We start from the raw sequence: 16,009 nt of genomic DNA, 5'->3' as shown, positions 1-16,009 counted from the left end.
AGGGGGTGGATCCAAGTGTCGGTGCTCAGAGGTGGAACCAAGGGTTAGTGCTCGAAAGTGGGTAGGGGGCGGAGACACAAAGTAACTTAGAAAGGGGAGTTCCTGCACCTATTCTCTGAGAAAAAAAACCCTGGGCATAAGTGATCAGCAGTGTCAAGGTCACATTCTAAATCCAGTAGCACAGTAGACACACAGATTATCATTGCTGATTTCCTGACAGCAGTGAGATTACCAGAAATGACCACATCTTCTCCAAGCTCCCACAGCAACACCAGCCTGGGTAACTAGGGTTGCCACTTCATCCCTTTATTCCAGGACACATATTAATAACACACTATTAATTAGGTTCTAAGGCTAATATAATGCACATAAGGCACCAAATGAGTTTAATTACCACCCTAATCAGCCACAGGATCTGTGTCATTAATATGTGCCCTGGTTTAAATGGATGAAGTGGCATCCCTACTGAGTAACTAGGGTAAACATGCCGGGAAGCACCCCGGAAGTAAAAGTGATTGACCCTTGGTTTCTTTGTGGGCAAAGTCAGGCACTTTCCCCGAGATCTCCCCTCCCCGACTGTTCTCCCCTTCTTGTGAGTTCAATAAACTGTGACAGCAACCACTAAAAGTAGCTCATTTGCACGACCTGCAGAGAGCCCGGCGCGCAACAGCCAATCAGCGCGGGACACGCTCCTAGCCTTGTACGCCGTACATGGAAGACAACTATTGGGCAACGCTGACAGGAACGTAGGCCGCGAGGAGGACACCGATTGGTGGCTTGGTTTGCGTGGTTGGCTACTATTGGCGGGCGCTCGGTGTCCGCCCGGTGCCTGTCAGGGGCAGATATTAAAGCCTAGGAGGCGGCGCACGGTTGCAGTTTTCTGTGGCGAACGAGGAACGTGGAGACCGGAGGGGTTGCAGCGTGCAGTCACCATGAGGAAGTTGTGGGCTATTGGCCTGTGCTTCGTGCTGCTAGCTTTTGGTGAGTGCCCGGGGGAGGGGGAAGCAGCTGGGGGACCCCTACTATATACCTTCATCTTTCCTTCCCTGTTTTCTAGAAGCTTCCTGACTGGCATCCTTCAATAGGCGAGGGGAGGGAGCGGGTTCTCTGGAGCTCACCCCTATGTCTCCTATTCCTTCTAGTATAAGATGATGGATTAGGGGGGACCTTTGCTCCTAACTAACGAGTCCAGTAGTAGCAATGGCCGCCATGGCAAAGTTCACTCACCCATAGCAACTGTCTGATTGGCTGGACTCCATCTGGTTGCTAAGGGTTACTGCATTATGTACAGCATGTAAGCTTTGTATGAAAAGCACAACTTCCTCCTCATCTGTTATGTGATTGGGAGATTGATTGGGTTGTACAGGTATTTTTATTTCTGGGGGGAAAAATGGACATGTGACTGTAAAGTTTGCTGATTTTTGATGTTGCCATTGACAAGAACAGCCTGTATGTTTGCTTTTCAAGTTAGACACTAAAGCCCTATTCACTATATTGTGGAGTGTTATGCATGTTTCATAGGGTCAGCCCTTTCACTTGAATGGGCTTCCCTGTTTGCTTTAGCCTGAAATGAAGTTTCTTTTTGGGAGACAAGCTTTATGTGATTTGAAAGCTGTGATTTGTCATGCAGCAGAATTGCATCACGAATGTGATTCAGTTCTGCAGTGATTGGGGGTGCCATTATCCCTTAACACCCCAAATGTGATTCAGTTCTGCAGTGATTGGGGTGCCATGAAAGGATATGGGCACACAAATATACATTGTGTAGTGATTGCTGTGCGATTTGGGATTGCGGACAGAATTGCAGCAATTTTGCCTGCATTCCCAAATTGCAAGATGTAAATGGGGCCTTAAGTTGCAGCAAGCATGGCTTTTCAAAACCGCAATGTACAGATGTGAGCAGTTTTTAAAGGACTATTATTCATGTGTTTTTGCCATGCTGGGATGGTGCATTTTGGCACGGCATGCCAGTGTGAACAGGGCCTAATATGTCAGTTTTCCTTCATTGCCTCTATTGAGGCTTCAGTAGGTGGTGTTGTGATTCAGTTGCCCTTTTTATGTCACTGAGATAAAAAGGCCAGGAAATTTTTATTAAATTTAGAGCAGTGGTTGTCAACATATGAGTGGGGGGCTCAAATGCAACCCCTGACATCACCAAAGGGCCACGCATTATGTGCACTATAAGTAATAGAGCGGACTGTCAAACTGCAGACCTGAAGAGATGAGGTCAGTGAGTGTGGACAGGATACATTGTTGGCTGGAAATATGCTGCAGAAGACAATACGAGACTGGGAACATGTTACATGAGGCTTGTAGAGCTCAATGCTTTTACTCTGATCAGTGTTCCAACTACAGACTGCTTAAGTTCAAGGGCTGCACATAATATACCAAAGAGCCACAGGCTGGGCACCAGAGATTGAGGTTTCACAGGAATCTTTTTAATGGGGATAATTACTCGGGTGACAACTATCTTTTGTCTTTAGAGTGTTTTCTTACTTCTTGCTGTGCCTTTTGAGACAGGACAGAAAAGACTCAAAGGGTTCTAACTTTTCCCTACAAGATCTAAAACAAGTTGTGGCTTTTATATACTAGAGCAGGTTTGCCTAGTGTGACCAAAAGTTTTCCTGGCTGATTACCATTGTGCAGTGCTGGTGTCCTCCATAGGGCAGAACATGCACATTCACCTGATGCAAATGTTTGTGCAATGATCTTTCATTCCTTTAGTCAAATCTAGCTTGTATTTTCCAACTGCCACCTAAAGTCGGTATGTATCTGAATGTGTTACAGTATTACCTGCGGGTGGTAATTCTATAAAAGGGCCAGGGTTATAGAAAATGTTTCTCATGGTATTCTTAATGCTGCTCATTGCCAGCCATCAGGGAATGAATCATGAGTGGATCTGTAGTATAACCTAAGTAACAAGTGTTAATGTGTAACTTTTCCAAGTTGAACACCAAATGGGAGATTGTCAAATATTTGCACTGGGAGACAGTGATTGAAGCAAGAAACTGCAGAAATAGTGTAGCCTTGGGCAGTGCATCATACATGGCCTGTAAATGGGCTGTTTAACAAATCCGAATGATCTATTCAGTCTGAAGGCAGCAGTTATTTACAGTATTGCACTGGAAGTTTGTCTACAATTATAGGTGGAAATACAATTTCATTAACCCCCCCCCCCAAATCTGGTTCCATTTTAGCCAACTTGTCACCCCCCCAAAAGCAGCACATTACCAAAAATCTTTACCTACATTCTAAAACTCTTGCTTGCTCATGGGCTGAAATGTTTATGCTGAAAGCAATCAATTCTGCATCAGAAAATCCTGGCTCCCTAAGTAAATGATTAGGGATCAGCATCCACCTTCCAAGATACTTGGGTTGAGACCATGACCAATAACTAGGCATTCAGAGACAGGCCTGCCTGCCACCGGAACATGATACAGATTTTATTTTTTTTCTAGCACATGCATGTATAAAAAGTGTTTACCAGTTATTTGTTTAGGCCATTACAGTAAACCCCCCTCCATTGCGGGGGTTACGTTCCGGACCCAGCCGCGAAAAGTGAAATTCCGCGAAATAGAAAAACCCTATTAAAATGCATTGTAGGCATGTTTTTTTACTGTCACTGTACGTGTAAAAGCATTTTATGGTCTTTAAACACACTTTTAAAACAATAGAAACTCATTTAAACACATAAAAGATACTAAGACACAGCAAGAGCTATGGAAAACACAAATATTTCATTTTTAATGATTTATATAGTAAAATAACATTACAAAAAAAACCGCGAATTACCGGGACTGCAAAAACTGAACCGCGATGTAGCGGGGGATTACTGTATTGAAGCATTGCGTTTTCCTCCAAGTGTTAACTAAACTATTAACATTCTTTACAGTCTCTGTGAGAGCAGAAGATGAAGTAGACATTGATGGAACGGTAGAAGATGACCTTGGAAAAAGCCGGGAAGGCTCAAGAACGGATGATGAAGTTGTAAACAGGTAAGTCTTCACTACATGCTAGGTTTTCATGATTTTTATCCTTTGAAATTGTAAACCGGAACTGAATGCAGTCAGCTATAGACTGTCTTTCATGCTGGAGCAGAATACAAAGGGGACTTCTGTTTAATGTGTTATACATTCCTAAATGCGTACACTAAACCTGCAGTTGACAAAAGTATGCCGTGGGAATGTTTGTTAAAGAAGGCAAGATGTCTAATACATCCCCCAATACATGTTACATTCCCTCTTATCTTAATTACAAAATAAGTGTGCAGATTTATCAAGGAATAATATTTGTTACCACTTTGTTGCTTTCATAGGGAAGAGGAAGCCATTCAGCTAGATGGACTTAATGCTGCTCAAATTAAGGAAATCCGGGAGAAATCTGAAAAGTTTGCATTCCAAGCTGAAGTTAATAGAATGATGAAACTGATTATCAACTCCCTCTACAAAAACAAAGAGGTAATCTACTTTCTAAACTTGAGATGCTAATCTTCATAATGTCACCGTTATGGTACATCTGTTAAACTATGTTCACTGCTTGCAGATCTTCCTTCGAGAACTGATTTCCAATGCCTCTGATGCCCTTGACAAGATCCGGTTAATTTCTTTGACTGATGATGCTGCACTTGCTGCTAATGAAGAACTTACTATTAAGATTAAGGTATGGCTCTGATTATGATCAACTGGTGTGTTTATGCCCTATACAGACATTCATAAACTACATCGGGTTTCTTTTTTTTCCAATGTGGCATTCTCTTTTTGGTTAAACTTAGTAATTGGCAGTATATGGCAACTTGATCTCCACAAGAACAAGTGGAACTAAACCCATTAACTTAAGTTTAAAAAAAAAAAAAAAAATACTCAAGACATGCTGTAAATGAAAACGGCCAGTTGCTTGAAATCAAATGGCTGGTGTCATAACTTATCACGCATGCAGCACTATAACTGCAGATATAAAAGAAGCTAAGATGGCTGCTTTCTGGGCTGTAGGATAGTGGAGTTTAGAGTGATGGCGTCTGTTTAGGGTTTTCTAGGTGGGATCTGCCTCGCCTCTTTGAGTAAATTAAACAGATTGCCTTAAAGGCGAAGTTTACCTTTTGGAACATGTTGCATGTTCCAGCATCTGCAGCTTCCTCCCCATGACAGGGGGCGGTAAACTCTGCCTGCACCCAGTGTCCCAATTTGAAAACCGCATAGTTGTGCGGGGCTCTACCCGTGCAGCTGCATCATTCATTCAGTTTCCTGTGAATGAATGATAGACTGTCAGCCACTGCAGCTGATTGCTGGAGAGAATGAATTTGGATCCAGTGGCTACCCTGGAAATTGCCAGCATCCCATAGTAATAGACCAAATAACAAGTTCCCCTAGAGTGTGGGACTTTAAATGGCAATGACCAGGACTTGAGTAGTGAATGTATTTAAGTTTAACAAATATACAAGAATAAATTTTCAAAAAGACAGATGAATAAACACTTTAAAATGAGTGGCCATAAGTTGCGTCTCTAGGACTGGAGGTGGCTGAGACTTCCAATGCGGACCTGGTCTCCATTGGAAGTCTCAGCCACCTCCAGTCCTAGAGATGCAACCTATGGCCACTCATTTTGAAGTGTTTATTCATCTGTATTTTTGAAAAGTTATTCTTGTATATTAAACTTATTTAAATACATTCACTGCTCAGTCCTGGTCATTGCCATTTAAAGTCCCACACTCTAGGGGAACTTGTTCTTTGGTCTGCAGCTGACTGCTTGTTGCGCTCAAACTACGAGAAAGCTGGTGATCGTCCTTAGTTCATTGATCTTTCTGCTCCCGGGTAACTTTTAGCTCCCAGCTGGTATGAACAGACAGCTATGCTGAGAGTCTGCAGGGGCCTGAGTTTGCATGTGCAATCCTCTGATCATGGATGCAATGCTCTGCAGGCTCCTTACAGAAAAAAATAACCATGTTTTTTATCGGCATGTACAAGTACCGATACTTATGCTCAAGTACTCACCAGTACCAATTATCCATACCTTTGCTGTGCGGTTTGAGCCCATGCAAAATGAATGGGCTCAGATCGCACTGCAGAGAATCGCATGTGATTTTAATAGGAATGATGTGTGATTTCTGTCTGAATTGCATGCAAATTCCCACACTGCTCCTGTGTGAACCCTGATTGAAGTCGCTTTGACCAGCCTGGGTTTACACAGGAGCAGTGTGACACTGCATATGATTCGGACAAGAATCACACCGCCTTCCTGTTCACATCTCATGTGATACGTTGCTGTGCGATTTGAGCCTATGGGTCCTTTCACACGGCCGCTCCGTGTGTCTGCAAATCATCCAATCCGTTTGCGGACATAATGTAAGTGAATGGCACTGCGGGTGTCAGCGGAATACCATCCGCTGACACCCGATTTTCCTCCTGTCAGTTCTGTTCCGTTTTTACGAATGGAACAGAACCCCATTTTTCCTTCCGTGTAAAAAACGGAAAGGAAGGAAAATCGGATGTCAGCGGTGTCATCCGCTGACATCCGCAGTGCCATATACTTTATGTCCGCATATCACCTGCAAACGGATGGGATGATATGCGGGCACACGGAGCGGATGACAGAAATGTCATCCGCTCCGTGGAGAAAAAAAAAAGGCCCGCAGCGGACCTTTCACACGGAGCGGCCGTGTGAAAGGAGCCTAATTGATTTTGTTTTTTTTTTTTTTTCTTATGGGCTCAAATCCCACCACAATGTATCTGTTTTAGGTATCGGAGCATTTGCACGAGTACTCGTGCTTGGTATCCTTGTAGCCCTAGTTTGCTACGTTTCAAAGGCATGCCTCTGGTGGGGAAAAAAGTCATTTGCCAGCATGAATGTCAGCTCTTCGTCGGTCTTTTAATCGCTCAAATGGCTGCCCGAGTTGGTCACTTGTACATTACTGGTTACTGGAGACTTAAATAGGGGAGTAAGATAGCAACTTCTTGGGCAGATAGTTTTTCTACTTCCATTTTGAAGTGCCATTTTCTTGGTTTTTGTATTCTCATGTGCTAAAATGTTGTCTTCTAGTGTGATAAAGAGAAGAACATGCTGCATATAACAGACACTGGCATTGGCATGACAAAGGAGGAGCTAGTGAAGAATTTGGGAACGATTGCTAAATCTGGCACAAGTGAATTTTTGAACAAGCTTACAGAAGCCCAGGATTCTGACCAGTCTACCTCGGAACTGATTGGACAGTTTGGTGTTGGCTTCTATTCTGCCTTCCTTGTTGCTGATCGTGTAATTGTGACCTCAAAACACAACAATGGCACACAGCACATCTGGGAATCTGATTCCAATGAATTCTTTGTGACTGAAGATCCCCGGGGTGACACATTGGGAAGAGGAACAACAATAACGTAAGTGGACCTTGGATGCTGTGTAATGCAGGCTGGATTTTGACCAGTGCATTTTAAGACCAAGCATGCTTGCCCTTTTAGTTCAGAGGGCTGACATGCATTGCAGTAGCACATGTGTTAACACAACACACTTTACAAGCACTGATGCATAAATTGGGAAACTGGCTACTTTTTAAGTTCTGCCGCCTTGGTCATTTGTCCTACCCAGCCTGTAACGTATGACCAGTCTGTAATTGAGATGACCATCCCTGTGCTCCCCTTTTTAAGTAGCTCATTGCTGGGCTGCAGTTACTGAGAGATCTAAGGATTAGTTTGCAGTCCCCTCAATTACAGCTCATTAGGTGTAAGTGGCGTACTTGTTTCAGGTTAGTGACTCATTCAAAGTATTGAAGAAAGAGGGTTGCAATGACAGCCTGGCATCTAGCGTTTTCATGAGAAATCAGCCCTGTGAAATCTTGATATGGTATGACCGATACAACATTTATTGCAATAAATTGCTTTTGCTTTTACAGCTTGGTTTTGAAAGAAGAGGCAACTGATTATCTGGAATTGGAAACCATTAAGAACCTGGTCCGGAAATATTCTCAGTTTATCAACTTCCCTATTTATGTTTGGAGTAGCAAGGTAAGCATGATTCCTAAATTTGTATGCTTGTCAGAAACTTAGACTTTTTAATCCCTGCACATGTTACTGATGTATGAATACTTCACCCTCCTAGTAGGTTTCTGCCCAAAAAAAATGCAAATCCTATCTGTTTAATGTGCACATGTATGTGCCCCCCCCCCCCCCTTTAAACACAGCATTGGTTTACTGATCTATGCACTTGTGTGCATACCTATGAAAAGGACTGCAAACAGACCAGTAAAAAATAAAAAAAACCTGAATGTTTTAAGTGTGGCGTTTTTCGGCACTTGTGTACAAGAGCCTCTATAGCAAACAAGCCCAGTCCACCTTATTTACTCTTTGACTTTGCCATGGCAATCTAAAACTCCTGATACCTCTGGGTATGGCTGGAGCATATATAACATTTCATCTGCCTCACTGCAATGCACCCCTTGGGGTTTGGTTGGCAATTGGGGTGGGTGAAGTAGATCCGAGACTTTATTGCCTTACAGGTTTTATTTTATGAGGTTTAGCATGTAATGTGCGCAAGGTGGCTAAGTGGTTAGCACTTCTGTCTAGCAGCACTAGGGTCATTGGGTCAAATCCCAACCACCACATTACCTGTCCAGAGTTTGCATGTTTTCCCTTTGCCTGTGTGGGTTTCCTTCTGGGTTCTCCAGTTTCCTCCCACACTCCAAAGACATGCTGGTAGGTTAAGTGGGTTTGGTCTAAAATTGGCCCTAGTATGTGTATGTATGAACATGAGTTGGACCTTAGATTGTAGACTCCTTGAGGGCAGGGACTGATGTGAAATTTTATAATGCATATGGAAAGTGCTGTGTAAATTGATGGCGTTTATATACTGCAAGTACCTGACATGTGGAAACCTACCTGTTGTATTTCTTTTTAGACTGAGACTGTAGAAGAGCCCATTGATGAAGAGGAAGCTAAAGAGGAGGAAAAGGATGAGGATGCTGATGAGGAAGCTGCCGTGGAGGAGGAGCAGGAAGAGAAGAAACCAAAGACCAAGAAGGTGAGTTTGAGCAATGTAAATACGTGGGTAAGGGGATATCTCTTCCAAAACGTGCTACCACCTATTGCGTGTAATGGCATTAAAATAAAAAAAGTGCTTCGGTGAAAATTGGAAATCTTCTGCATTTTCTGCTTCAAAAAAATAAACTTGCATTTAATTTTTCCATAACACAGGTTGAAAAGACTATTTGGGACTGGGAGCTTATGAATGACATTAAGCCTATCTGGCAGAGACCATCTAAGGAGGTAGAAGAGGATGAATACACAGCCTTTTACAAATCTTTCTCAAAGGTAATTTTGTCTTGTACTTTTCAGACGTTCTGCATTTCTTACTAACATTTATTAGGCCGTTAGTCACACAATTAGCTGACATTTCTGACCATTTTAAATGTATTTAAAGGTTATTTTGTAAATGTAGGTTACACTCTAAAATGTTAAGGTGCAGGGGCGTACCTAGAGCATTTGGCACCTGGGGCGGATCCTATATCTGGCACCCCCCCCCCCGGCGATGAACTGCCCATTGACGTGTCATGTGTAAAATGGAGACCCCCTTTTACATTACACAGCCCCCTTACCCCTGGACCCCTTTACATTACACAGCCCCCCAATAGAACCCATTACATTACACAGCCCCATCCCCCATACAACCCTTTACATTACACAGCCCCCCAATATAACCCCTTTACAATGCAAAGCCCCCCCCTCAAAATAACCCCTTTACAATACAACCCCCCTACCTTTTTAGGAGGAGAGCGGAGGAGGAGGAACGGTTTAAAGCAGAGGATGGGAGAGAGACTCACTGTCACTCCCGAGCCCTGAATACACAGCGGTCGGCGCCTCGGCGGGAACTGCAGAAGTTACTGTGCTAGTTAATGAGCAGGTGATTGGTTGATAGGCGGTCCTAGCAACCAATCGCATTCTCATTAACCAGCACAATTAACTCCGGCAGCGCCCGCTGATCGCTGTGTATTCAGGGCTCGGGAGTGACAGTGAGTCTCTCTCACATCCTCTCTGCTTTAAACGGTTCCTCCTCCGTTGCGGAAGCAGTCTGGCGGCCAGCCCTGGGTGTCACCCTGATCTTCCCTGACACCCCCCTAATGTGTGGCACCCGGGGCGGACCGCCCCCCCTATTGTTACGCCACTGTTAAGGTGTTTCAGGTTTTCATTTACATTAGCCAACACTGACTAATTTGGTTATCTGTTATGGGTTTTACTCCTTTTAAATAAAGTGACATCTGATTTAGTACACGAACCACCAAGTAACCAATCACATTGTCTATTACCATCTTATGACCCATGGTGGCTTAGAACAGCTAGCCAAGCACACTTGTATTCAATAATGTGAAATGTCTTTCAGGAAAGTGATGATCCATTGGCTCACATCCACTTCACCGCTGAAGGAGAGGTTACCTTCAAATCCATCTTGTTTGTGCCTTCCACAGCTCCTCGTGGTCTGTTTGATGAATATGGCTCCAAGAAGAGTGATTTTATCAAAGTATGCAGTGTTACTATTGACATAGATATGCAGTGTTACTATTGACATGTAAAATCATGACTGCATTTCGATCACCCGCTAATGGTGTTGTCTGTCTTAACAGCTCTTTGTCCGCAGAGTTTTCATTACCGATGACTTCCATGACATGATGCCCAAATACTTGAACTTCGTAAAGGGAGTGGTAAGTTTGTATGGGGTGTGTTGTGTGGGTTTTTTTTTTTTTTTTTTTTTTTTTTGGAAGTTGGCTTAATTGGGGGATTTCTTTTCCCTTTTTTTTTTTTTTTTTTTTTTTTTTTTTTTTTTTTTTTAGTTCGGTGAACCTTCATCTTGAAGTTTTTTTCTCTTTATTTCTGGAACATTCTAGGTTGATTCAGATGACTTGCCTCTTAATGTGTCTAGAGAAACCCTACAGCAGCATAAACTGTTAAAGGTATGTAGGTTTTTTATGAAGCATTGTTGGCTCATACTAAACATTTTTTCAGTTGGCTTAATTTGTAAGATTGTATGCTGAGGCTTTTGTTGACTTTAGGGCTGCTTACTTTCCATACACCTAAATGGGAATGCAAAATTGGCTTGATACAGCTCGGAGTCAGCTGCACATTCTATGCACCTGTAAAGAAACTCAGTGATCTGATATATTGCAAGGTGGAGGCACACTCCTTTTGTAAATCTATACAAGCCCTAAACCAAATCCTTCCTTGGCAGATGCTAAACTAATATTAGATCACAATTGCCCATTCTATTTTTTTAAAATGGAATATACAGATTTCTCTACATTCTATTTTTTTAAAATGGAATATACAGATTTCTCTACCTCCTAAAGATGCCGGTAGCCATGTCACATGGGGGAAATTCTTCCTACCTTTTTAGGCAGTCTTTAAGCCCTGTTATTTGGACAGATTCTTTGGGTATGTGTCTGACAGCTTTGACTGATATAAAAACGAGGAAACGTTTTTTAAGAGCAGAGCGATTTCACGAGTGTTCTGCAAGGGTGTAAGATATATTAGAGGACATGCACTGTAAGATGTATTAGAGGGGAATACATGGACTGGAGGTAATGTATAGCTTTTGTTACATGTTGGCACTTTTTTTTCTCTTAGGTTATAAGAAAGAAGCTGGTACGCAAAACTTTAGACATGATTAAGAAAATTGCAGAAGACAAATATAATGAGAAATTCTGGAAGGAGTTTGGCACAAATGTCAAACTTGGTGTGATTGAAGACCACTCTAACCGTACCCGTTTAGCCAAGCTTCTCCGATTCCAGTCTTCCAACCACAAGACAGAGCTCGCAAGTCTGGAGCAGTATGTTGAAAGAATGAAGGACAAGCAGGATAAAATCTATTTCATGGCTGGGGCAAGCAGGAAAGAGGTGAGCTCTACAGCTGCTTTATATTTTTCTTGGTGTTTAGAAGAAAAACCTGCATGCATAAGCTCATACTTTGGTCTTGCTCCCTCAGGTGGAATCTTCCCCATTTGTTGAACGTTTGTTGAAGAAAGGCTATGAAGTTATCTTCTTGATTGAACCTGTAGACGAGTACTGCATACAGGCCTTGCCAGAGTTTGATGGCAAGAGATTCCAGAATGTTGCCAAAGAAGGGTTGAAGTTTGATGAAAGTGAGAAGGCAAAGGAAGCACGTGAGGCTCTGGAGAAGGAATTTGATCCACTGCTTTCCTGGCTGAAGGATAAATCCCTGAAAGACCAGGTATATTTATAGACCTTCACTCTACCTTAAGCCCCTGTTCACACCAGTGTGATTTGTCAAATATCATGACAAGTCGCACCCTATTGCCAGCAATGGAACTGTTCAAAATGGTGCAATGCCAACTTTGAGGTGCTGCCAACAATTTGAAAAAGTAGTTCCTGCCCTATTTCTGGCAAATTCAGGTGCGACTTGCTCATACATCTATGCATGAAGTCACAGATGTCAGCCAAGTCACACAGACATGCATCTTTGAAATTGTGCAATTTCAAGTCTCACAATTTCAAATCCACATTCAATGTGAATGAGGAGTAATTGTGAGTATTTTATTTTTTGCCGTATGACTTATTATACCACTTGTATCTTTTCTAGATTGAAAAAGCTGTCCTATCCCAACGTTTGACACAGTCCCCATGTGCACTTGTGGCTAGCCAGTATGGGTGGTCTGGCAATATGGAAAGGATTATGAAAGCGCAGGCCTACCAGACTGGAAAAGATATTTCCACAAGGTAAGATGTATTTTTAGAAATTTGCTGAGCTACTTAATAAAACAGTGCTTTCAAACTAGATAAGTCTTTTTAATCGGCTTTAGGCATTGTCTCATCAATTTTAGGTCCTTCAGCTTCTGTGACTTTGCATTTGGATTTTATTAACTTTTTTTTTTTTCCTTTTTAGTTACTACTCCAGCCAAAAAAAGACCCTTGAGATTAACCCAAGACATCCTTTGATAAAGGAAATGTTGCGGAGAGTACAGGTGAGTTGAAGTTTATAAAGTCTTCCTGATCCATCTGAGTTTGCAAACTTGGGACAAAATAAACAAACGCAATATAAAATGGATATAGATTGAGATCTATCTCAGCCACCTCTGGGTGCCCCTAAATTTGCTATTGCCCAATTTCAGCATCTTGGTATGGTTGTGTGCAGTTATTAACCAGAGTTCTTAGTAAAGAGCCTGACCTCACTCATGGTTGGTGAGGCCACCGGTCCTAGCGTGTGTATCAGCCAGATTTTTTTTGATGGAGGGCAACCCTCACCATGTTATCAAAACAATGCATCCGTGTAGTGAAACCTAAAGAGGAAGTATGGCTAGGCAGTTGGCATAGAGAAACCGGGGGAGGTGTGTCACATTATGGCTACAGGGTGTGTGGTCTGATTTTTTTTTTTTTTTTTTTTTTTTTTTCAAAATTGCACAAACTACAGTGGTCACATTCTGCCATAAAGAGGTTGTTGGGTTACTCTGTAAGAAAAATGTAAAATTACATTTTCATTTTATGAACAGGAAAATGAAGATGACCAGACTGTATCAGACCTCGCAGTTGTACTTCTTGAGACTGCCACGTTGCGGTCAGGATATCAGTTGCCAGATACAAAGAGCTACAGTGAAAGAATAGAAAGGATGCTGCGACTAAGCTTAAGTATCGACCTTGATGCCAAGGTAAAGACTGAATCTTTGCATTTTACTCTCCCTACCACCTGTGTGCTAGGTTTACAGCAATATATTGGGATATTGTATGCAATCCTTTTGTAAATGGCAATGTTGTGTTGACAAATATATTGGGATATCCCTATACAGTAAACCCCCCCTCCATTGCGGGGGTTACGTTCCGGACCCAGCTGCGAAAAGTGAAAATCCGCGAAATAGAAAAACCCTATTAAAATGCATTGTAGGCATGTTTTTTTTTTTTTTACGGTCACTGTACGTGTAGAAGCATTTTAAGGTCTTTAAACACACTTTTAAAACAATAGAAACTCATTTAAACACAAACTATACTGAGAGACAGAGCAAAAGCTATGGAAAACACAAATTTCATTTTTAATGATTTATATAGTAAAATAACATTACAAAACCGCAATATACCGGGACAGCAAAAACTGAACCGCGATGGGAGCGGGGGTTTACTGTAGTTGATAGATTAATCAAGTATGTTGAACTTTGATTCAGCATGACAGAGCAAAGTTATAAAATGAACTGCATTCACATTTAGTGCATTGTTAATTCTCAATAATACGTTGGTTACAGGTTGAAGATGAGCCAGAGGAGGAAGAGCCAGCAGCAGATGAAGCGGAGCAGGAAGATTCAGATGACGACGTTGAAGAGGTTGATGCAGAAGAAAAAGACGAAACGTCAAAAACAGAAGAACAGACAGATAAACAGGTTTGTGTCTTTGGATTGTACCAATGTCACAACTTTTCACTGGTAATCGCTTTTCCTTTGAATGTCGTTTTCAGTTATCAGCTTGTCCATGCTATGTAATAGTTTACACCACTCTTGCATGGCAGCAGGGAGTGCAAAACCTTTTTATACATACACCACCCCCTATGGAGAGAACACTTTAACATATTATTGCTTGGTGTGTGTTTTTTTTTTTTTTTTTTTTATTATTAAAGGTGGGGGGGGGGGGAAGCTTGCACATACCAGATACTCTAGCCCAGTGATGTAGTTCCAAATCATCTGGGGGACCAAGGTTCTCAATTTCCCATGATCACGCACTCTGCAGTGTAGTTGAGAATCATGGGAAATGTAGTTCCAAAACATCAGGGTGCTACTAAGGTTCGCCATCACTGCTCTAGCTCATGAAGACTTCAAACCCTCTTTAACCACTTCCCGCGAACCAACTTGCCTGTATGTCTGCTTGAAGTGGCTGTATTGAGGCTATGCCTGCAACTAGAGGCATCGTCCTGGTATGGTGTGTTTTTGTGTGTGGTTTGTTCTAGAACCGGCGGTCTGCTTTCAGAACAACCTATGTGGTTCAGCAGCCGCTCAGCCAGTATCCCAGTTTCCCCTTCTGTTCTGATGTCAACCCGAAATTTCAGATTTTCTTTTAATTTTCAATGAAAATGCAAGACAGACTGAATCTCCCTAATGGGGACACAGCAATAAAAACAAGACCGGTGTTCTAATTCCATGCTATCCAAAACCAAAAAACTTGTTGCTTTTAGTGACCTTTAAACACACCTTTTTAGTTCGATGTATGTTTTTAGTGGTACTTTAAAGGTTTAAACCTGGGGAAAGGTTTTTTGTATTGCAGAAATATATAATGTATTGATGTGCGCATTCTTCCACTGGTGCATTATTCAAAGTTTTATCAATTGAGAAAATGTTCCAGTAATGTGAAGATGATTACCGCTTTAATCTGTATGGGCTGTCGGGCCTTTATCTTTTGCCTAGATTTGAAGGGAGGCTTTAGGTATTTAAACCACTATGGTCTAATTGCTAATACTAAATGCTTGGATGCCATACTAAAAGTATGTACTAGACTGGACTCTTCATATGAAATTTGCTCACTGATGAATTTTGAGGGTCAGAATAATGGCCAGGTAACCTTTTCAGAATGACGTTGGTAGCATCTTTTATTCTAAAGGAAGGTATACTTTCCATATGACTGTTTGGATTAAGGTGGCCGGAAAGCTGGTTTTGCTTTGTTGTAGATAACCTTTTTTTATACTGTTTTGATTCTTGAATGTAACTTTTTTTTCTTTTTTTTTTTTTCTTTCAGGAATCCACACATATAAAAGATGAATTCTAAATGCCATCTTGCAACCAACTAGTGGGGGGTGGGCTTTTTCAGTGTTGGGGAGGGTTTTTTAGTTTTTGTTTGTTTATTTTTTAAGAAAAAAAACATTCCTCATGAATGTAAATTTGTACTATTTATGGTTGTAAAATCCTTTTTCCTGTGAACACAAGCGTTCTGAAAAGTCACACCGGATTCACTGTCCAGATGTAACACGGCAATGCCATCCAAGAGATTGTGTCAAAAGCATTGCAAGCTGAAACCTCAATCAGATGTTGAAGGAATTTGGAATTAACCTGCAC

At 41.8% G+C, this 16,009-nt stretch overlaps 1 protein-coding gene across 1 annotated transcript; it reads left to right on the top strand.

Moving 5' to 3' along the window:
- Positions 1–821: 821 nt before the first annotated feature.
- On the top strand, positions 822–15,722 carry HSP90B1 (heat shock protein 90 beta family member 1; the record flags this gene model as incomplete). Its single annotated transcript, XM_082253562.1, has 18 exons — positions 822–981; positions 3,893–3,995; positions 4,316–4,457; positions 4,543–4,659; positions 7,033–7,364; positions 7,877–7,988; positions 8,878–9,000; positions 9,174–9,290; positions 10,357–10,494; positions 10,598–10,675; positions 10,859–10,924; positions 11,595–11,864; positions 11,953–12,198; positions 12,568–12,704; positions 12,871–12,949; positions 13,475–13,630; positions 14,216–14,350; positions 15,693–15,722. Exons 1-18 carry the CDS (start codon positions 933–935, stop codon positions 15,720–15,722), a joined length of 2,430 nt encoding a protein of 809 aa, XP_082109688.1. The 5' UTR covers positions 822–932.
- Positions 15,723–16,009: the final 287 nt, after the last annotated feature.

Source organism: Pelophylax lessonae, assembly GCF_965119305.1.
Source record: "Pelophylax lessonae genome assembly, chromosome: 4".
NCBI lineage: Eukaryota > Metazoa > Chordata > Amphibia > Anura > Ranidae > Pelophylax > Pelophylax lessonae.
Note: the sequence above shows the minus strand (reverse complement) of the source record. Positions and strands in the feature narration are given on the sequence as shown.